Here is a 23195-nt window from a genome sequence, read left to right as displayed (position 1 = left end):
TCAGCAAGCCCCTGTCTCAATTATGGGATGTAGCTCAGTGGTAAAGAGCCCTTGAGTTCAATCTCCAGTACACAAACAAAAAACAAAACCAAAAAGCCCGAAGAGTTTGCTACGGGAGCTTTTCAAGGAAAGATAAATACGGGCTTTCTTGATTAAGTTAACAGTGCGACGGGCAACAATGAAGGGAACTACTAAACCCTCAACAGTCAAGCCTTCTTTCCAGATAAAACTCAAGTCAACCTGATCATTTCAGGGGTGGTGGGCAGGAGGGTAATTTTCCAGCCAAGTCGGGGATGGTTTTGTTTTGTTTTATTTATTTTAAAGTAAGCTCCAAAGAGTGGAATTCTGCTCTGAGTTCTGAAAGGAAAGCGTCCAAATGGTGATTTGGGATCCTAGTGACTCCGGCTGTCCTTGGGTGACACTGAGTTGACAAGCGCACGCACTTAGAAGGTTTGAATCCCGAGGACGCTCCCTAATTCTTCATGCCCCCAAGATGTTTGGGGAAGGGACAGTATTGCCCTGCCACGCCTGTGCTCCGCGTGCTCCAGTTCTCTCCCCCCCAACATCTGTAGGTAGTCAGTCTGGGTTCTAGAATCCCCAGCAGCAGCAGCAGCAGCAGCACCTTTTGCGTTCCCGGAGGTGAACCCTCGACCTCCTTGGGAGGGGCTTTCCTCTGGATAGAGATCTAGGCCAAGAAGGGAAGAACCCGGGAGGGCTCGAGAGCTTGGGAGAGCAAAGGCGAGAAAGTGCTGGGCAGGGGCGAGCGCGGCCGAGGGCGGGGCAGGCTAGGGAGGCAGCTAGAGGGGCGTGGGCGCGGCCGCCCGCGCGCCCGGCCGGGCCAGGGGGAGGGGCGCTGGCGGGAGCGGCGCCTCCCGCCCGGGGTGAGAGGCGCGCGCGGCAGCCCAGTGGTAGCAGAGCGCTGAGCGGGGAGTGCGGGCCGGCAGCGGCTTAGGCAGGGAGGGCTGGAGCGCAGAGGGCCGGCGCGCAGCACGGCTGCCATGGGCGTGCAGTGACCAGACGCTCAGCGCGAATTCCTCAGTGGCGCGGCGCTCGCGCGGAGCTCCTTGGCTGGCTGTGCGTTTCCTTGGTCACCATGAAAGGTAGGGCTACAGCCGACTTCACAGAGCTCGGGAGGGTTTCGGGCGAGCGGGAAGGCGGCGGAGGTGCCTTTTGCTCAAACTTTTATGCAGGCTGCAGTCCCGGGGAGCCCAGACACTGGGGGCGCTCCCCGGCTCCACTGCTGGACACAGCGGGAGACCTCGAGGTTGGGGTTTTGAAGCGCTCAAGTACTCTCCTCCCCATCGCGTCTTTGCAAAGTAGTATGAAACCCTAAGTCGTTGTTTACGGATTCTAGTTTCCAACTTTTTAATCGAAAAAATATGCGGAGGAGAGTGAGGCATCATCATTCCTCCCAGTCTGTTTTCCGCTCTGCCGCGCTCTCCACTCTCTCCCTTCTGCTCTTTTCTCCCCTGGTTGCCGATTCTCCACCGAGCGGTCGCGGCGCGCCTGACCGGGTGTTTTCTCCCGGACTTGGGATGTTCTCGTGCGCCCTCCCCACATCTGGCAATGATTAGGTGCCCGCGGAGTTCAGCTGGCTGGGGAAGTGCATTTGGCATCTTTCTCCATCAGATGCACTGACTGGAAAATAACTGCACTCCGTTCCGCGTCCCTTCCATGTGTCCGCCTGTGGGGTTGGTGTGCCCACGTGGGCTCAAGGGGTAACACAGACCGTCCCGTTAATCGCCCCCCCCCACTCCTGGAGGTGTTCTCTGCAGGCCCGTTTATAGAAATGTCAGATGGTATCGAACTTTAAAAAAGAATCACTAGAAGGGTTTTGCAGGGCAGCCTCTGTTTAGTGGACACGCGGAGATTTGTCAGTAGAATCTTGATTTATAAGAGAGATGAATAATTACAGCGGCGGCATCAAAGGGAGTCATTTAGACTGGGCCGGCGGGCGTGATGTTTAGCCAAGACCGGAGTTCCCGATTTTGTGCTAGGATAACATGTTTCAGTCCCTGCGAGGTCCATGGCTGGGTGGAAATGCCATCTATGACCGCGGTGACTGAGTTTCCACGCGATGCGATTCCTACGACTTGCCAGGGTTGCTATCCTGCGCGGTCGAGGGGGTGAGGGCGGTATTAGTGGGGAGGGGGGCGCGGTGGCGCCTTGAGAACTCAGCACTTGGAAAGTAACTTTTGGCTCCGGGAGGTTTCTCTGAAAGGCAATTCGCTCTGTACTATCCTGAGATAATTATCTACCGATTCACTTGCCCACCACAAGAGGAAGTCAGGGAAGGGAGGGAACTGTAACCCCAGGTGAAAAGTGGCCCAGGGAAAGAGAAATAAAAGACATGATTCAACTTTCTCCCCAGAACATTTCAAAATGCCCATAGTGTGTGTGCCTTCTCATATTCCTTAGCTAGTTCTGATTAAAGGATCCTCCCCTGAAAGGAAAGAGTTTCACATGGCTGAAAGTTGCTCTGGGACTCAGTTATCATCATTTTAGCCAGAAGTGGGTCTTCTTGCTGATCAGTAAGGCCAGTAGTTTTCTATCTTTTACGAAGTTAAGCCACTCACTCCATCAGCTCCCACATGGCCCCTAAAACTTTGGTTGTATGTTTTACTGACTAAATAACTATAATCGCAGCTTGGGTACTTCTCAATATTAATTGGATCTGTAATGGAAAACACCTAGAAGCTCTAAACATGTGAAGTTTAAGCTGCATTCTGGACCAGGTAGCCGACCCACTGGAGAAATTTCGTGGTTTACCTGTTGTGGGCTGGGCACTGCCTGAAAGCCCACCATTTTCTGCCTCACTTGGGGAGACTGGTTTAGGAACTGATAAATCCCTGTGTAGGTTAGTCTTGTTGAAAACTTCTTTCTTTCTTTCCCTTTTTGGTACTGGGGCTTGAACCAGGGTGCTTTACCACTGAGGTATGTCCCCAGACCTTTCTTATTTTGTATCTTGGGACAGGGTTTTGCTAAATTGCTTAGAGCCTCACTAAGTTGCCAAGGCTGGCCTCAAACTTGCCATCCTTCTGCCTTGGCTTTCCAGATTGCTGGGATTACAGATGTATGCCACTGCACCCAGTTCAAAGGCCTCCTTTAGGAAAATATTCAAAGCCAGGCATGGTGGCACATGCCTGTAATCCCAGTGGCTCAGAAGGCTGCTGCATGAGCATCTCAAGCTCAAAGCCAGTTTCTGCAATTTAGCAAGGCCCTTATTGGGACCCTCTCTCAAAATAAAATATAAAAAGGAGTGGGGATGTGGCTCAGTGGTTTTTTTTAAAAAAGAATAAAAACATTTTGTCTGAGGTTTTCTTGCTATTGCTACATAATTGGCACTCACTTGTCTAGTTGGTGAGATGAGGAAGGGAGGGGCAGTAACCATTTTTTAATACCTACTAAGTGGCATCCATTGTGCTATACTCCTATAAGCAATCTGCAGTTAATCCTCTCAGCATTCCTAAGAGCAGGTTGTGTGTGTGTATGTGTGTGTGCACGTGTATATGCATGTGTGTTTGTGTGTTGAGGTTTGAGTCCAGGACATGCTAAAAATGTGGTCTACCAGTGAGCCACAGCCTTTTTTTTTTTTTTTGGTTTTGAGGATCGAACTCAGGGGCATAGGACCACTGAACCACATCCCCAGCCCTATTTTGCATTTTATTTAGAGACAGGGTCTCACTGAGTTGCTTGGTATCTCACCATTGCTGATTCTGGCTTTGAAGTCCTGATCCTTCTGCCTCAGCCTCCCAAGCTGCTGGGATTACAGGCGTGCGTCACCACTCCTGGTTCCACAGCCCATTTTAATGAAGCCGCATTATTGATGTGGAAACTGAATCTAGAGAAAATATGAATTGCTAACTAGGAGGATGGGTAGGTATCTAAAGACAAGCTTCACAGGTTTCCCTGTGTTGCTTGGAAGACTCTAGGACACCAGATACAATGACTTTTTATGTAGAGGAGGAGAAAAGGGTATTCCAGAGAACTAACTAGCCAAGTAACCTGTAATTGGTACAGCAGCCAGGAAGGAGAGGAGCCAGACAATTGGACCTGGAACTTTTGAAGCCCAGCCCAGAGTACTGTTCCTAGGCACAAAGGAATTATCCATGCCTCCTTACCAAGTGGAATTATTCTGACACTTATTCTTAGGTAACCAACCCAAGATTTCACTAGGTCCTCAATTATGTTGCATAGTTGCTTATTCAGTAGGCTTCATTAAAATTTGATTTTCCTAAATGATAGAAGGAAGTGACAAGGCCAATGCTTAAAATCACAGTTGGCCCTCTATATTCACAATAGGTTCTATATCTGAAGATTAAACTAAGGATTAAAAATTAAAAAAAAAACAAACTTGTGTCCATACCAAACACATATAGACTTTGTTCTTGTCATTATCCCCTAAATAATATAATGTACTAACTATGCACATAGTATTTACTTTGTATTGGCTATTAAGTCATTTAAAGCTGATTTGAAGTACATGTAAGGGTGTGTGGGTTCTGTTCAAGTAATGTATCATTTTACTCTTTGTTTATTTATTTATTTATTTATTTTTGTAATGCTGAGAATCCAACACAGGCCCTTGTGCATGCTAAACATGAGGTCTGCTATTAAGCTAAAATATTAGCCCCTAGCCACAACCTTGGTCCTGAGCCATTTTATATGGGGAACTTGAGCAATCTGGATTTGGTATTGATTTTTTTGTGGGGAGGGGTACACGGAATTGAACTCAGGGCACTTGACCACTAAATCACATCCCCAGCCCTACTTTGTATTTTATTTAGAGGTTCTCACTGAGTTGCTTAGCACCTCACTTCTGCCAAGGCTGACTTTGAACTTTCGATCCTCCTGCCTCAGCCTCCTGAGCCGCTGGGATTGTAGGTCTGCACTGCCATACCCAGCTTGGATTTGGTATTTTTGGTGGGGGGATTAATGTGGATGCTAAGAGACAACTATATTACCTGAAACCTTCTTTTGCCAAGTAGAAAATAAGTGGACATATTCTATAGAAATTACCTGACTTTTTGGGCAAGTCAGGTACCTTTTTAGACTATCTCTTTGACTTTCTAATTCTGACATTTAAACTTTTTGGACATGGCTTTTGTAATACTCCCAGTTTTGAGTCTAGCAACTTGGGCACATCTGTAATCCCAGCTACTTTGGAAGTTAGGCAGGAAGATTGCAAATTCAAGGCCTGTTTGGGCAACTTAGTGAGACTGCATCTCAAAATAAAAAGGGCCGGAGGTGTAACACTGAGGTAGAGTGCCTCTGGGTTCAGTCCCTAGTACTGGAAAAAAATTAAATTAAAAATAATAACATTTGGACAAAAACCTGGTTTTGGTATGATTCCAATGTGTTATTAGCCACAGCGCCACCTGTCTATGGAATATAGCAAACATCTTTCTGTCTTCTATTTCTCCATCCGGGGAGTAAGGAGCACCAAAATAATGACATCATTATACATTTTCCAGAAGATAATCTCTTGCCTCATTGCTGCAATACTTGAAACCTCCCAAGCTGATTAAAACATGAAGTTTGCTTTAATTTATTTCCAATTTCATTTTCAATTAGCTCATTACATGATACATCTCATCATTTTTGAATAAATATTCACATTCTTTCTGAAGGAAATCTGACTCCTCTAGAGTTAGGTGTGTCATTACTAAATCACATTCCTTATTTTGAAAATTGAGGATATTAGTGAGTTTCAATGCAGAGGCACTTGTTGCCTAAGAGACAACAGAAAACAGCCACTATCACTTGGGATTACTGAGGTCCAAATCACAGTTCTAATTTAACACAAGGAGGCTGTTGGTGCCATCAAAACATAGTGTTCAGCTGATTATTTTTGAACTTTTGTATATAAACATTTCTGAAATACTATTTGGCACTTTAATACTTTTAAAGTGCACTAGTCAGTATTGTATTTCTCCCACCCTCTGTTTCTGGGGACTCAGTCTCCTTGCTTTCTCTTTAGATTTCTTGTGCTTAACTGGGATAAGTGTGTAAGGGTGGCTTCATTTAACATTGAAAGAATCATATTTTCTGAAGAAACATGTAAACAAAATAAGGCCCTTCCCTGATTGGGTATGCGAACTGCCCCTCTGGAGGGCAAATTACCATCTAATCACACTTTTGACTTTTCATTAGTTTGGGGATGCTTGACATTCTTAATCTGAGGTTTAATTATTGCTAAGTATAGATCTTCTCTGTGGTGTCCCTTGCAATTTCCCAAGATTGTTCCCATGCTTCCTTCTCCCACCCCCAACCTTTTACCACATTGCTCAAAAGCCAGCAGATGATAGCTCTCAAGCTGTGACATAACTGGGTATCTAATTTTTCTAAGAAATACTTATTAAAATATTATTTCAAAACAGCTGATGCAATTGCTGCCAAAGTCAGTCACGTGGCTCTTGAGCTTTCAAATGGGAAAATACACTTAAATTTTGTGTTAGAAAAAGTGTGTTTGGCCTTGGGTAAACCCAGCATGTGGGTAATCTCTCAGGAAGGCAAATCTGACATATGTCTCCCTGGTGGGAAAAAGAGGTGGAGTCCCTGGAGAGGAAGCCTAGACTGGTGGCAGAACCCACTCTTCCTTCTAGGTATTGAGGGTCCTCTGTAGGCACAGACTGCCTCAGCTTCCAGAGACCTGTCTGTGGCCACGAGGGAAGGGACAGCGTGGGTCCTGTGCTGGAAGATGAATGGCAGGGATGAGATTGATGTGCACTGTGGTTTTTGCTCACCAACAGCTTCTTAAGTATTTTTGATGGGCCACTTAATATCCCACTTATTTGTTTTTCCCTTACATCAGATCTAACATTTATTGAGCCTCATGCTGTCATTATTTCCTCCATTTCACTGTTAGGAAAATAGGCTCAGAGAGGTTGCACTTGTCCTAGGGTGTCCAGATTGTCAGTGGGGGACTCAGTACTCAAACTCTGATCACCTGACTCCAGAATCCACATGTTAAATCTCAAGCCTGTGATAATTAGTCAGAAGTGCCATTTTCAAGGGCAAATTGTAAAATAAAATACTTTCTACATTATTTGTAGAAAGTATTTTATTTTATTTTGAAACTATTTTATTTTTACCGCTGAAAACACAGTTTCCAACCACACCAATCACCCAAAGCTTGAGGGAAGCAACTTTTCAATCAAGCAGTGATTTGATTTCTATTTAAGTGAACAGCCAAAACCAATATAGTACCTTGAAAAGGCCATGCTGATTGCTTAAGGGACTTTCATAAGTATATGGCCGTGAAAGCCAACGTCAGCAAAAATTATTACTCCAAAATTAAGGTTTCAAGGAGATTCTACAAACTCTCTGAACCCTTGAATTTATCATAAATATTTAATCAGTATTCTTAAAAATATAAAAGAAACGTGTTTTACAACATAGGAGGATATTTAAAATTAAATAAATTTATTGGACTTAGATATATTAAACAAGACTCTTTTATGTTTCCTGAATAGCTTGGTGTTATAACTCAGCGTCCCATGAAGTGGAATTCACCAGCCTGAGAGTTTGGATATTTGACATTCTATGTGAATGAGAGCTTGTCACTGGATCTGTGGAGGGAGCTGCACCTTTGGGGGGGCCTCTGTCATTTTCTTTTTGGTACCAGGGATTGAACCCAGGGACACTTAACCACTGAGCCACATCCCAACCCTTTTTTATATTTTTTTTATTTAGAGACAGGGTCTTGCCAAGTTGCCCAGAGCCTCGCTAAGTTGCTGAGGCTGGCTTTGAACTAGAAGTCCTCCTGCCTCAGCCTCCTGAGTCCCGAGGATGATAGGGTGTGTGTGCCACAGCGCCTGGCAGACATTTTATTATAACTTAGAAATGTTAGGAGACTAGCTGATGTTTATAAAACAATTCATTATACAAAGGTTAAGCAGTCCAACTTTAAAGTAGATAATATAAGCTTTAAACTATAATCATCTTATAAAACATAATTATGCTTAGTGAACCTAGGAGTTGGCCCTGATCATTTCTGTGAGGCCACAGGAGTGTGGGCTCTGACATCAGAGAGCCCAGTGATCACAAGCAAGTTATTTAACCTTCTGGGGCCTCAGTTTCTTCATCTGTGGAATGAGAGAGAATGGCATCTGCTGATTGGCTAGAGCTGTTTTAAGGTTTCAATGGGTTCGTGTAGATCAGTTGTTTAGCATGTAATAAGAACTGAAGATGCTTTAGTTATTCTAATATATTGTATTATTATAACCTGCTGCTTCCTCCGGGCAGCAATTTAATTGCCAATAATGGACCATTTATGTTAATTTATTCAAGTGATATAGTTTAGATCATAAAAGCAAATGTTCAGTTTATTTATTTATTTTGTGGTACTGGGGAGTAAACCCAAGGGTGTTTTACCACTGAGCTGCATCTGTAGCCCTTTTTAAAAAATTTATTTATTTAGTTATTTAGTTTTGGTACTGGGGATTGAACCCAGGGCCACTTAACCACCGAGCCACATCCCCAGCCCCTTTCTATTTTTTATTTTGTGATAGGGTCTCACTAAGTTGTTAAATTGCTAAGGATAGTCTTGAACTTATGATCCTCCTATCTCAGCCTCCCTAGTTGCTGGGATGACAGGTGTGCACCGTCCTGCCCAGCTTATCTTTCAGTTTTTGAGACAGGGAGTATAGGCAGTCCTCCTGTCTCAAAGTGGCTGGCATTACAGGTGTGTGCTGTTACCCCTGCCACAAATGTTCTGTTCTGAAATACATTTTCAAATTTCAGATGTGTCATAACTGACCTCAGGTAGGAGTGAGCTGTGCACGCCCTGGGGGTTAGGGTTATCATAGGTTGTCTCCAGCGGCCTTCACTCCTGTGGCTGTCATTGTCATGATGGTCATCAAAAATCAGACCCAACCCAAAATTGCAGGGGCATATTTATAGTGAAGTTTGTCATTGTAGTAATGGTACAATTTTTCTACTTGTTATAGTAGCGATAGAGTATTGATAAATACATATAAATATATTTATTTATTTATTTTATTTTTTTTTAGTTGTAGTTGGACACAATATCTTTATTCATTTTTATGTGGTGCTGAGGATCGAACCCAGTGCCTCACGAGTGCTCTATCTCTGAGCTACAACCCCAGCCCCATATAAATATATTTAATTTACCTGGGAGCATTAACTTTCCAGGAGCACTATTAAGGTGTCTAATGAGGATGACATAATTTTTTTTTTTTTTTTGGTATTAGGTCTCAAACCCAGGGCTTCATGCTTCCTGGGGCAGTGTTCTACCACTGAACTACCTCCCAAGTCTTATTTTAAACTTTATTTTGAGATAGTCTGGACTTGAACTTGTGATCCTCCTGCCTCAGCTTCCTGAGTAGCTGAGTAGTGGGTAGCCTGTGCCACCACGCCTGACAATGACATAATATTTTTTGAGACCTGTGTCTCAAATCCAGTGTCCAATTATATCCAGTAAGGATGTGACATCAAAGAATCACAACATTAAATAAATTTGTCTTTAAGTAACTATGAAGACTAATATATGTATATATAAGATTTTTAACCATATGACATCATGTCTATTTCATTAGTCGTGGTAAGTTTTCATTAAGCTGTCATATTTCTACTTATTATTTACAGTTGGGCCACCAAGTCCTAATTAGTTAGCTTCTTTTTTTCATTTATTCATTTATGTTGTGTGTGTGTGTGTGTGTGTGTGTGTGTTGCTGGGGATGGACCCCAGGGTCTTATCCATGTTAGTCAAGTGCTCACCCTCTGAGCTATACCTCTAGCCCCTATGTTTTTCTTGAAAAAATATTTGGTATGTACTTTCTGTATGCAAGGCACTGTAGAAATAAATATCAAATAACACGAGTAAAATAAAACCTCTGACCTCAAGAGTTTGCAGTCAGCAAAGGCAAGATAAGACAACTGGAATAAACAATTGGAATTCTAGGTAGAAGGTAGAAAGTGTCCTATGTGAGGATCAGATACTCTGGTTGAATATGGGGGCATTTTTATTTGGAGAAGTGAACTGATTCAGCTTCTTTCCTTCTCTTTCTCTTCCCTCCCCTCCCCTCACCTGCTCCTTCCCTCTCTCCCTTTCTTTTCTTCTTAGTCTTGGGGATTGAATCCAGGAGTGCTTTACCACTGAGCTACATCCCAGCCCTTTTTATTTTTTATTTTGAGACAAGGTCTCACTAAGTTGTTAAGGCTGGCCTTGAATCTGAAATCCTCCTTCCTCAGCCCCTCAAATTGCTAGAATTATACTTGTATTCCACTGTGTGCTGGCTAATTAGTGGCCTTTTTTTTTGTTGTTGTTGTTCTGGGAACGATTTACCACGGAACTATATCCGCAGCCCTTTTTATTTATTTTTTTTTAATTTTGAGACAGGGTCTCACTAAGTTGTCCAGATTGGCCTCCAGTGTGCAATCCTTCTGCCTTAGCCTCCCAAGTAGCTGGGATTTCAGGTGTGTGCCACCATGCCCAGATGATTCATTTTCTTGAATTATGTTTTATATTTCAGATTATAATTACTATAACAGGGTAAATGTAATTAAATAAAATTGTGTTATTTTATTTTTTCAAAGTTTATTTATTTTTGGTACTGAGTATTGAATCCAGGAGTGCTTAACCACTGAGCCACATCCCTAGACCTTTTTATTTTGATATGGGGGTCCCATTAAGTTGCTCAGGGCCCTGCTGAATTGCTGAGGCTGGTCTTGAACTTGTGATCCTCCTGTCTCTACCTCCCATGTTGTTGGGATTACAGGTGTATACCATCACACCCAGCAAGAAAAATGTTTTAAAGGGGAGGTAAAAGTTGTGTTAAGGTCACTGTGAAACGAGATGTGACATTTCAGTGTGGGAGGTGAGAGGAGATCAAATTTGAAGTTTTTGCAATTTTTGACTCTTAAACTCAGTTGTGGTCTCTCATTGGTAATTATCATAGTACATTGCTTTAACATAATTGTTTAGAAAATCTAAACGTAATGTTAAGTGAATTCAAAGCAAAAAGATATGTCAATTTATTTTTTAAACAAGGGCTGCATATTTTGTGCCTCCAGAGAAGTGGATAGTATTAGTTTTTCTTGCCAAGTCACCTATGTATTTGAGTCCCATCGGGACCCTTATAATTTGAGGCAAGAATTCAAGCCCTCATCCTGACTCTGTTATTAATGTAATTGACATAACTGGATGAGAACTTCCTGCACAGAAGAAAGGGAAGCACAGCATCTCTGGTCACCTGTAAGTGATGGACGCAGGTGTCAAGATTTTGAATGTTCTATCTGTTGCTTACTTTAAGTTATTGAAGCTGCTAGGAGAAATATGATTTAGTACCATTACAAATTTAGGGATAAAAGTAACAAAAATGCCCCATCAGTTGTGTTGAACTCTAAAGGAAAGAACAAGGTATCTTATCTCCTTTCACCCCCAAAATGAGTATCTACTATTTTTATAAGCATCAGAATTTCAAGTTGTGCCAAAAATTGGAGTCATTTTATACCTGTAATTTTGAATTAAAAAACTGTACCATTGAATCAGAAAGTGGTTCTATTATTTTGTTGCAAAACAAGATTGAGAAGACAGCTGAGTAATTGACATAAAGCTTTTGTATTAGTTTTGAATAGTCTAAAGTATTTCAATTGCTACTAGCTCCTTCATCTGTCTGGGATAGGGGGAAAGATCTGGAGCATTTGAATGGAAAGCAGATCTAATTACTCCCTCAAAAATATCCTGAGCCAAAACAACATCATCATCAACCTTGAGTCTCAGGTATTTTATTATACTGCATTGAGCTTATACACTTTTAGAATACTTAATAACTATGGTCCGGAAATACCTCTGTGGGATAGGGAAGTTATGCAAAGAGTCACATAAGATTTTACATTTGTAGAGCTATGAAACCAGGGATAATCCAGCAGTCTTTCCTGTATCCAGGGGGAATGTTTCAAGACCCTTAATAGACAACTCAAACTTCAGATAGTACATACATACTCATTTGGGGGATGAAAAGAGATAAGATACCTTATTCTTTCCTTTATAGTTCAACACAACTGATAGGATTTTTTGTTACTTTTATCCCTAAATTAGTTATGGTACTAAATCATATATATATTATATAATTTGTGAATTAGGCACAGTAAGAGATTAACAATAATAATAAAGTAGGGCCAGGGTTATAACTCAGTGGTAGACTGCTTGCCTAGCACATGTGAAAAATAATCATATCAATTATAAAAAAACAATTATAACAATTAGAATAAAAATGTGTGAATGTGGTATCACTCAGAATATCTATTATTCTGTGCTCACCTTCTTGTGATGATGTTAAGTGGTACAGTGCACTCGTGATGAGGTGATTGAAGTGAATAATATAGGCATCGTGACGTAGCATTAGGCTACAATGTAAGGGTTACTTGAACACAAGCACTGCAGTGCTGATACCATGACAGATAATCTGCTGAGACAGCTATAGAGTGACTGTTAGCTTTTTGTTGCTGTGACTCAATACCTGAGAAAAACAACTTATAGGAGCAAAGATTTATTTTGGCTCATGGTTTCAGAGGTTTTAATCCATGGTTGGCTGGCTGCCTTGCTTTGGGCCTGTGGTGAGGCAGAGCATCATGGTGGAGAGGGCATGGTAAGTGGAGCTGCTTACTTCATGGTGGCCAGGAGATCGAGAGAGAGAAGGAAGAAGGGGCCAGAGACAAGATATTCTCTTCCAGGGCACACCCTCCCTACTTGCTCCACCTAGGCCCCACCTCTTACACTTTCCATCACCTCCCATTAATGCACCCCAGTTAATCCACTGATGAGGTCAGAGCCCTCATGATCGGATCACTTCCCAAGAGCCCCACCTCTAAACATTGATGTATTAGGGACCAAGCCTTCAACACATGAGCCTTTGGGGGATACTCCAGATCCAAACTGTAATAGTAACTAACGGGCGGGTAGCATATACAGTATAGGATACGCTGGAACAAGGCATGACTCGAGTTCCAAGTGAGACTGAGTGGGGTGTGATGAGATTTCATTTCACAACTTACAGTGGCACACAATTTAAAACCTATGAATTGTTTATTTTAGGAGTTTTCTGCTTCATATTTTCAGACCCAGTTTGATCAAGGGTAACTGAAACCAGGGACAGTGAAACTTCAGATAAAGGGGTGGGGGATTACTGTATGACCAGTACTACTTAGGGTGGACTCAAAATCAAAGAATAAGTCAGGTGTGGTGGTGCATGCCTGTGATTCCACTGATTTGGGAGGCTGAAGCAGGAGGATGGAGAGTTCAAAAGCATCAGCAATTTAGTGAGACCCTAAGCAATTTAGTGAGAACCCATCCCAAAATAAAACATAAAAAGGGCTTGGATGTGGCTTAGTGGTTAAGTGCCTCTGGGTTCAATCCCTGGCAAACAAACAAACAAATAAATCAATAACTTACTTAAAGAAAGCCTTTCTTAACCAGGCAAGATGGTGTGAGCCTATAATCCCAGCCACTGGGGAGGCTGAAATAGGTCAATCATGAGTTCCAGGTCAACCTGGGCAACACAGACAGACCCTGTCTCAAAAAAGTCTTTCTTCAGTTTTTGGGCCCCAAATATATATTTAAGATAAATCTTCTTCAGTATCAAAGGGATTGTTTAGTGCTACTTTGGGTTTAAGCCCAAATTGAACTTATCCCATATTACTCTTTTGCTAAATGAATTTTCCTATTGTCCGCCTCCCCCAGATACTCACTTTGGACTGAATCTTTGTGTTTTTTGAAGCCACTTGATTAAATTAGTCCCTACCCAAACCTAAAGCTTTCCTGTACTTCATGAACATTAAAGTTCTGGGATATTTATTTGGACCTGAAAGCACAGAGGCTGCTATTGCTCTTTCTGGCCCCTTGCTTCAAAGAAAACTTGAATTAATTACTAATTACTGAGCAACGAGTACATGTTGGATATATTCCATTTATCATCTACTTTTTCTTCCCCAAAATATGAGAGAGAAGAATTATTTGGCCCATTCCACAGGAGACACAAACTTCCATTACCAATATAAGGTGGGGCCAGTCTTCCAGCCAGGGTCTTTTAATTTCAAAGCCCAGGTTTTATCATTAATGACACCAGCCTCTGACCATAGGAAAGTCATCTTCCAGAATGTTACAGCAACTTCCTGGGAATACCCCAAGTATTTAGCAACTCAGGAGGCCCTCTTTAGAAGCGACAGTCCCCCACATGATAGCAACTTCATGGAACACTGGCCAGTAGAGGGTGGCCACAGACTCAGGGATGCAGATGATACTGGTCCTTTTGTCCCAGGGGTGCAGGGCCAGGGATCTGCTACAGTAGGTAGTGGTGGTGCCTGGCAACACACAGTGACAACTTGTAGGAATGCTCAGAGCAGAGGCTGTTCACCAGCTGGTTTGGCGTTTTGGTCCTAGTCATTGAACCTGGGGGTGCTTTACCACTGAACTCCATCCCCAGCCCTTTTTATTTTTTTGAGATGGGGTCTCACTAAGTTGTTGAGACCTTGCTGAATTGCTGAGGCTGGTCTCAAACTCTGACCCTCTTATCTCAGCCTCCCAAGTTCCTGGATGATAGGCATCTGCCACTGTGCCTGGCTATCAGCTAGTTTGGAAACAATGAAATATTTTATCGACTGATGGGACTGGGATGCATCTGAGCTTAAATGGGGGTAGAGCAGCTGATGGAAACATGCCTGTACACAGTACCATCAAGCCCCACTTAGAAGAGAAGTCCCTTTTCATGGTCCTTTAGCCTGATTCCTATAAATCTGAATTTGAGGGATGGGCCTGTAGGTCAGTGGTAAAGTGCTCACCTAGCATGTGTGAAGCTCTGGCTTTGAGCCCCAGGTCCATGACTACTGTATCCCTGGGGCTGAGGGTATAGCTCACTGGTCCAGCCCTGGCCTGGCATGTGCAAGGCCCTGGGTTCATCTCTAGCACTGAAAAACACAAAAGAAAAACCCTGAACCGGCTATGTTGTTCAGTTTGGTATTTGTTGGAAACCTATTTTGTGCCAGGTATTTAAGTTTCCAAGTGCAGAACATTTTATTCTGTTGGTTCAGTCAGTTGAGCTGGGCAAGGAGAGCTCATCTCTGCTTCCCTCAGTGGCCCTGCTGGACATGTGGTGTCACTGCTGTGTCTGGAGAGTCACCAGGGATGGCTCTAGTGACTGAGGGCTGCCGGTGTGTCCTTCCCTGCAGAAACTCTCATTTTCCAGGGATTCTCTCTCTTCTGATAGCCTCTTGTCTGGCAGGACAGTCAGACTTTCACATGGCTTGCCAGCTGCCCGGATTATGAAAATAGAAGCCGGAAGTCTTCCAAGACCTAGCTCCTAAGTCATCTTTAGCCATTTCTGCCACTTTCCATGGGCCAGAGCAAGTCACAGGGCCCAACCAGATCCGAGGGGAAGGAAATGGAATTGGCCTGTAATCCCAGTGACTCAGGAGGCTGAGTCAGGAGAATCGCCAAGTTTGAGGCCAGCCTTGGTCATTTAGTGAGATTCTGTCTCAAAAAGAAAAAAAAAAAAATGGTACCCCTGATGCCAGTGATGTGCTTATGTTGTATTTGCTTATTTTTTCTTTTGTTTGTTTATCTCAGCCATTATAAGTGTTGTTTTTTTTTCCCCCTGCCTGGGAGTTTTTAGGATTTTCTTTTTTGTCCTCAGTGTTCAGGAATTTTATGATGATGAGCCTTAGAGTGGTTCTTTTTCCTTTCTTTGTGCTGGACAGTGATGGACCCTTTTTTCTGGAAGCTCATGTCCTCCAGGACTGAAAATGTGGCTCAATTACTTCTCCTGTAGTTTTTTTCCACTGGAGAAGAAAAGAAGTTCCCTCTGTTCAGAGAAACGTAGCAAAATGTGAGGTGCTTGACATTCAGTAGGTACTTATCTTTTATCTTCTCCCAACTGGCAGGTGTACAAAAAGAGGAAGAGGAAAATTTATGAACTACCAAGAGAGGTAGAGACATGGATATTTCTACTTTGCCTAATTTTCAGTAACTATTGTGTGCCTATCCTGTGCCATGAGTATGCTTGCTGCTGAGATACTATGTGACAGATTCCCTGGTTTCAAATGGCTTTTCCAACTGACGGAGTCAGAAACAGAACTGCAAAACGATCCCAACACTTGGTCCACAGACTGATTAGGACATTTAAATCTGTATGACTTTAACTCTCCAAGCCAACTAACTTTGCTTAAACTCATGGTCCACTGAAATAGCAAGGCTTTAAGAATAAATCACCAGAGAATTCTGCTTAGTGTTCTCCATCACAGGCTCTGGCCCATGTAGTTCTGTGCCAGTTACTAAGGAAAGTAAAAATAAATAAAAGTAACATACTTCAAAATAGGCAAGCAAATTATAGTATAGCTCATAGGTATTAAAGCAAAAATGCTAAAGTACAGTGGTGGAAGCCAAGATAGAAAACTTAAACACTGTTTTTGTTGTTTAATATGTGAAAGTTGCTTCTTCCCCACAGACAAACTGCTGTCAGAAGCAGAGATCAAGTTATGGTTCCTCTGCAGAACTCAGAGGCTGAAATTGTATCCAGCTCCTTGTCTGTACAAGAGTGTGACAGATTAGGTGGCTTTGACTCTCAGAGACAAATTTTGGAGAATGGCAAGTTGCTGAGGAGACTGGGCTCCAAAGAAAATCCTCACCTGAGTGTGTCACCTTTGTAGGCCCATATATTAAAAAGACAATCTGGGACACACTTAACTTGGGTCCACACAGTGTGAGGAAAAGGTTTGCAGAATACAACAATGTGCATAATATTTATTGGGTTTTATATCATAAATGAAACCTGTCTGTCAGTGGTTAGGGGCTCCACCATAGCCTTTTGCCCTCCAAAATGCTCAGTTGCTAGGAACGCTGACTGTTCATTCCAACTCCTGTGGCCTTTGAACCATGATCTAGGTTGTCTCTGCAATCACCAGCTCCATGAGCTTTTGCCCATTTTTTCTTCCTGAAGTCATTCAAAGCCCAACCCTACCATCAGCCTGACTTAGACTGCTTTTTAACTGAGCAGCTAGAAAAAAATTGACCCTGGGCTTTGACAGGGCAGCTCAGCTAATGAACTATATACCAAATGGTATAGTTTGGGTCTGGAATGTTCCTCAAAGTCCCACCTGTTAAATGCTTAGTCCCCAGCTTGGCAATATTGGAAGAGAGTGGAAACTGTAAGAGGTAGAGCCTACCGGGAGATTTTAGGTCTTTGGGGGCATGACCTTGAAGGGGATTGTGAGGTCCTGGTCTCTTCAATTTTCAGTTTTTTACTTTTTGGGCAGGAGTCGAGTGGTTTGGCTTCACCACAAGCTCCCCACCAGATTATGCAACCTTGTCACAGGCCTAAAAGCAACAGACTCAATGGAGCATGAACCGGAACCGCTGAAACCACGAGTCAAACTAAACCTTCTTTCTTTACAAGTTGGTTATCTCAGATATTTGTTACAGTGACTAAAAGCTGACAAACAATCTGACCTCTACCGTCCTAACTTTGAAGGATAAGAAACAGGATTCTAGAATCAACATTTGAGAATATTGCATAAAACAAATTTAAGCAAGTCCCCCCTCCACCCTTTTTTAACCCTTCTTAGAATCTCAAATAGTTCAAAAAACGATTATGAACTTCCAAGGTAGAGATCTAGTATATATCATTTTCTAATTGCCCTTCTCCACACTCAAAGAAAAACATGGAGAAGGACTCATTTAAGAAATATTTCTCTACAAGACCTTTCCTGAGACTCCCAGTTAAAAGTGATTTGTAGTACTTCTTTGGTACTCCTCACATCTCATGATTTTCCATCTACTTTAGATGTGGGTGAGATGGAGACATTTTTTTTTAAATTTATTTCTTTAGTAGCTGTTAAAAAAAAATGGCTAATCCTTTTGGGATGACAGTAAGGCAAGAAGCCAGGGGACCCTCTGTGAGTCCTAATGTGGGTGGGTGGCCAGTTAGGCCATTGTTTCCTTGAGCCCCTAGTGGGCTTGAGGATACTAATTTGGAGAAGGAAGTAGAGGCAGGACTGAACTGCTTTAATAACAAAAATGTGAGAAATTTCAGTTCCCAGGGAAGTTTCAGGAAGGAGAGAGGAGTCAGTTGGGCTAAATACTGCATGGGAAAAATTTCAGAAAGGGAAAAGAAAACAAACAAACAAATAAACTAATGGCAGCCCTGTTTGAAAGAAGCTCTGGGGGGAGAACAGAAACATCTACTGGGAAATTTTTGAGCTGTTTGCTATTGGGGGTGTGGCATAAACCTGCTCTTCTTATTAATTTTTTTATGAAACCATCAGTGATGTTTCCTTGGCCCACAGTGTGAGTGGTTCCCGTTGCCGAGGCGATGTGGTGGTGGAGGGGCTTCAGACTGAGGGAGAGCTGACGCCTGGGTGGCCTCTCACTGACTTGGCTAGGTTTGAAGCATATGCAGTTGGCCTTCTATATCAGCAGGTTTTGCATTCTTCAATTCAAGCAACTGTGGATTGAAATACTTAAAAAAATATTGTATCTGTACTAAAAATCTAATGACTTCTTGTCATTATTCCCCAAACAATACAGCATAGCAGTTATTTACATCATGTTAAGTATTGTAAGCAATCTGGAGATGATTTAAAGTCTGCAGGAGAATGTATGTGTAGTATCATGCAAATACTGTACCGTTTTATGAGGGACTTAAGTATCTGTGGGTACCCAGAAGATGCTAAGGGACAACCACATGTACTGAGTGAATGAATAAACAAATGAATGGATTTCCAAGCAGAAGTGGCAGATAAGGGTTTCTCTTTAACTGAGAATAGACCAGGCCTCAGCCATTAATTTGATAGATTACTAAGTAAAACAGAGACAGAGTAAGAGCTTGATTTGTGTTTGTTGAACTAACCAGTCACCAAGACAGCAAGAAAAGAGCTATTCTCTTGTTTTCCATGCAGAAAGAACTAAAGCTCTAATCTCTGTCATGAGAAGACCACTTTGATTAGAAATGCCTGGCTTTCAAGATTCCAAATTGAGATCTCTTCCCTGTCCTCAGCAGAAGGACACAACGATGAAACACAAAGATGATCACACCTCTCCATTCCGTTAGAAATAATTGCTCTCTCACGTGTGTTTTTATAACTCACTATAGCAAACCATTTTTCTCCCTTGTGTTATAGATACCACACATCATGTGTTCTCCATAACATTTTGAGGTTCAGATATAGCCAGGGCCTGTTTGGGGGTTGGAAAAGACTATCACAGAAGCTTAGTTTCTCTCTGCGTGAGATTTCATGAAAGTCAGTCACGTTTTAGAGAGAAGGACCATGACCTACCTCATCTCTGAAGCAGTCTCTGACCCATAGTTGAGAGCTGGATCCATGCCCCCGAGCTGACCTGCCCACAGGGAGAAGGCTGAAAGCTTGAATAGTAACAGTGGCCAACTCAAGAATACAGGGTCTCTGATTTATAATTATTGAACTTAATGATTTTTCAATAGTTTTTCAACTTGACAATGGTGAAAAATGATACACATTCCATAGAAATCATATTTCAAAATTTGAAATACAGGCTAGGTGACATGCAGCCCAGTAAGTATTCTCTGATGAGGCTGGTCAGTAGCTATGAGTCCCAGTTCGTGGTAAGTCCCATGATCATGAGGGGAAACAGCAAATATGGTATACTGTTGCTAAGCTATGATGTTGGGTAGGTTAGTTGTATTAAAGGAATTTTTGACTTACATGTAAGTTGATATTTTCAACTTAAAGTGGATTTATCAGGATATAACCCTATTGTAAGAGAAGAACATCTGATTTGGTCAGGGCCTCCTGGGAAGACCTGGCCTGACACCTCTTACTTGTCATCAAAACTGTCTCTTCATTGCACAATTAATATGAAATTGTATCTGCATAGTGCTTGCCCTATGCAGAGCCACACCTGGTGGGACTGTAAATCGGGAAGTTCCTTATTAGTGGTGAGGAATGGTGTCCTGTCCACATTGGGAGGGCCAATTTACACCTTTTGGCAGGAAGCTTGGTTGAGATAACATCTCTTTAGTTTTCACAGTGGTTCTACATTTAGGAATTCCCACAGAGGGCCTATGTGTTAAAGTGCATTTACTGGCAATTGTGTGGTTGGGTCCATTTACTCAACAGGACAGTGGAAAAGGGTGTGGCTATCATTGCAGGAGTTATACTGGGCTTCTGAAGCACTGTGATAATAGGTGGAAGCTCTGACTCCAGAGCCCAGACATCTGAAAAGGAGAGCTTTAAAGATAAGATAACTTAATTTAACTTATCTACTTAATAGATAAGATAACCCTTTGGAGAGTTGATCCTTCATTCAACATTTTATTTTTTTCCTGGTACTGGGAAGTGAGCCTTCTAGCACTTTATCACTGAGCTATACTCCTAGCCCTTTGTATTTATTTTTTATTTTGAGGCAGGGTCTTGCTAAATTGCAGAGACTGAACTCAAACTTGGGATCCTCCTTGCCTCAGCCTACCAAGTTACTGGGATTGCAGGCATGTCCCTCCCCGCCTAGCCATTTAACATTTATTAAGCCTTTGCTCTGTGAGAAGTGCTATTCTAGGACTTGGGGGTTTATTCATGTGACTCTTTTTTTTTTTTACAGGATCAAGAATCTTTATTTTATTTTTTTATTAGTTGTTCAAAACATTACATAGCTCTTGACATATCGTATTTCATACATTTGATTCAAGTGGGTTATGAACTCCCATTTTTACCCCATATACAGATTGCAGAATCATGTGACTCTTTAAAAAAAAGTTTCTGCTCACAGGAATTATGATGACAATAATAAACTAAAAGGCAAATATGCATATAAAGTCAGGAGGACACTATCAGAGAGTGATACTGAAATAAGGCATTATGATGAGAAATGGCTGGGTGGTCCAGAAAGGCATCTTAAAGGAGTCACACTTTAGCTGAGGTCTGACTTGGAAAAAGACCCATGAAAGAAGGAGGAAGATAGCTTGGCATGGTGGCACATGTCTGTAATCCCAGTGACTTGGGAGGCGGAGGCAGGAGGTTTGCAAGTTCAAAGCCAGCTTCCTCAACTGAGGCCCTGAGCAACTTATCAAGATCCTGTCTCGAAAGACTAGAGATGTGGCTCAGTGTTTTAAGTGCCCCTGGGTTCAGTCCCCAGAACTAGAAAAAAGAAAAGAGGAAGAGCAATCCAGGCAGTGGGAACAGCTGGTTCAGAGTCCCCAGGCCCCTTCTTAGGAAGTCTGAGGTGACCTGGGAGCAGCAGGAAAGCCACTGTGATGGGCCTGGGGGGTGAAGGGGAGGGTGGAGCTGGTTGTGATCAGAGCCCTGAGTCCTGGTCCACCAGGTGCTGTGTGCCCTTTGCCAAGGTTAAAGCTTTGTCTTTTCTTTTACAGACGACTTCGCAGAGGAGGAGGAGGTGCAGTCCTTCGGTTACAAGAGGTTTGGTAAGTTCTAACAAAGCCCCATTCCTTCTCCTGGCCTCAGTCCTGGACACAGTATTTGACCCTCAGAGACTGTCACAAATAACAGGATCATTGAGGGACCTCGACACACATGAACATTTGTGGTACTGAGATTCAGTTTTGGTTGGAAATTGAGTTTCTATGTAACAGGCGGATGATGGCCGAGGAATGGGGGAGTGATGGGATGTTTATGCGCCTGCTGGATATGAAACGGGCAGCTTATTAGCCGAATGTGACAGGAAAGGTAAATCTGTGACAAGACAGGAGCAAGAGACGTGGGATTTCTCCATGTTGGTGTTTAGAATCCATCTTCTTCGCTGTGTCCCCCTGTGGCTCAGGCCTTGTGGTCATTACTTTGTATTTGTGGATGAGAAAGGGGTGGGGGGACTTTTCCCAGAAACCCAGCCACACACATGTGCTTTGGGGTAGGCTGAGTAATGGCTCCTCAAACATCAACACCTGATTCCTAGCACCTGAATGTTACTTTATATGGCAGAAAGGACTTTTTGCAGATGGCATTAAATTGAAGAGCTTGAGAGAAGATGATGTGATGATGGAAGTACAGATTGAAGTGACATGCTCGGAAGGAGGAGGAAGGGCCCTGGAGTCAAGAAACGGAAGAAGTCAAGGAAATAGATTCCTCCTTCAGAGCCTCCAGAGCAACAGCTGTTCCTCCAACACCTGTATTTTTGTCCACTGAAGCTGATTTCAGACTTCTGGCTTCCAGAACAGAGAGAGAAGAAATTTGTATTGTTTCAACCGCCATGTTTGTGGTGATCTGTTACAGCAGCCGTTGGGAACTAATACTTGCTGCTCTGCCTCCTGGGCTGCTGCAGATGGTAATCTTTGCTTGGATCAGGCTTCTCAGACTCTGCAGTTTGGCTTTGAAATGCAAGTAAATGCTGTAGTTTAAAGGAAAGCTTAAGAGAAATGATGTTTATTCTGACCAGCTTATTTCTATGCCTTAGCCAGAAATAATGAAGGATAGAGAGGAGAAGAGAGAGAGAGAGAGAGAGAGAGAGAGAGAGAGAGAAAAGACTATGAAAGATAATGAATCTATTTCCTGTTGCATAAAAACAGACCCTGGCTGGACTTTGATTAAAGTTAACAACCACCAGCTGCTCTGGCTCCCTCATTGTTTTAGCATTTCTCCTTCTGGAAATATACTTCTACTTCTCATTCTGGGAAAACAAAGCGGGTGACGGTTAATATGGGATTGCAGTGGCACCAGGCCCATGGCTTCTCCATTCATGTCTTGGCAGAGTGGCCGGGCCCAGTCCTCTCTCCCCTCCTGTATACTCCTATCTCTTTATACCATTCTTGTCCCTGGATTGGTACCCTGTGTAGTTGTGCTTTTCACTGGGGGGAGTCACTGAAGGTGGCAGGAGGAGTGAAGATAGAACCAAGAAAGACAAAGGAAAACAGCCCCCACAAGAAAACACGGAAAGGCAGAAATAAAGAGGAAGAGCACACTTGTCAAAAGAAGGCAAAGTAAGTGTTGAGATGTTTATATATTTTGGAAAACGGAAGTACAAAGAAAAAAGAGAATAAGTGTCTTGAAAAGTTGAATAAATTTCATGGCCATATTACTAGCTAGATGGGTGGGGATTTGGAGAGAAAGACACACACACACAAAAAAATAGTACATTGCTGAAGGGGTTTTAACTTATGGAGTTAAAGGATGCATGGAAATTGCCAACTGATGACCCGGAGGAGACATGATAACTTGGAAATATTGGAGAGCATAAACAGAGAGGCATGAATAAAATG

At 42.6% G+C, this 23195-nt stretch overlaps 1 protein-coding gene across 1 annotated transcript in view; it reads left to right on the top strand.

Annotated features, from left to right (window-relative positions):
* Positions 1-916: 916 nt before the first annotated feature.
* Colec12 (collectin subfamily member 12) overlaps positions 917-23195 on the top strand; it is a 180614-nt gene continuing 158335 nt past the window's right edge. The window contains exons 1-2 of the mRNA XM_027942952.2: positions 917-1100; positions 21357-21407. Coding sequence (XP_027798753.1) covers positions 1094-1100; positions 21357-21407 — 58 coding nt within the window. The 5' untranslated portion in view covers positions 917-1093. The remainder of the gene's footprint in view (positions 1101-21356; positions 21408-23195) is intronic.

This window comes from Marmota flaviventris, chromosome 16, assembly GCF_047511675.1.
Source record: "Marmota flaviventris isolate mMarFla1 chromosome 16, mMarFla1.hap1, whole genome shotgun sequence".
Classification (NCBI taxonomy): Eukaryota; Metazoa; Chordata; class Mammalia; order Rodentia; family Sciuridae; genus Marmota; species Marmota flaviventris.
This window is presented reverse-complemented; position numbering and strand designations above follow the sequence as displayed.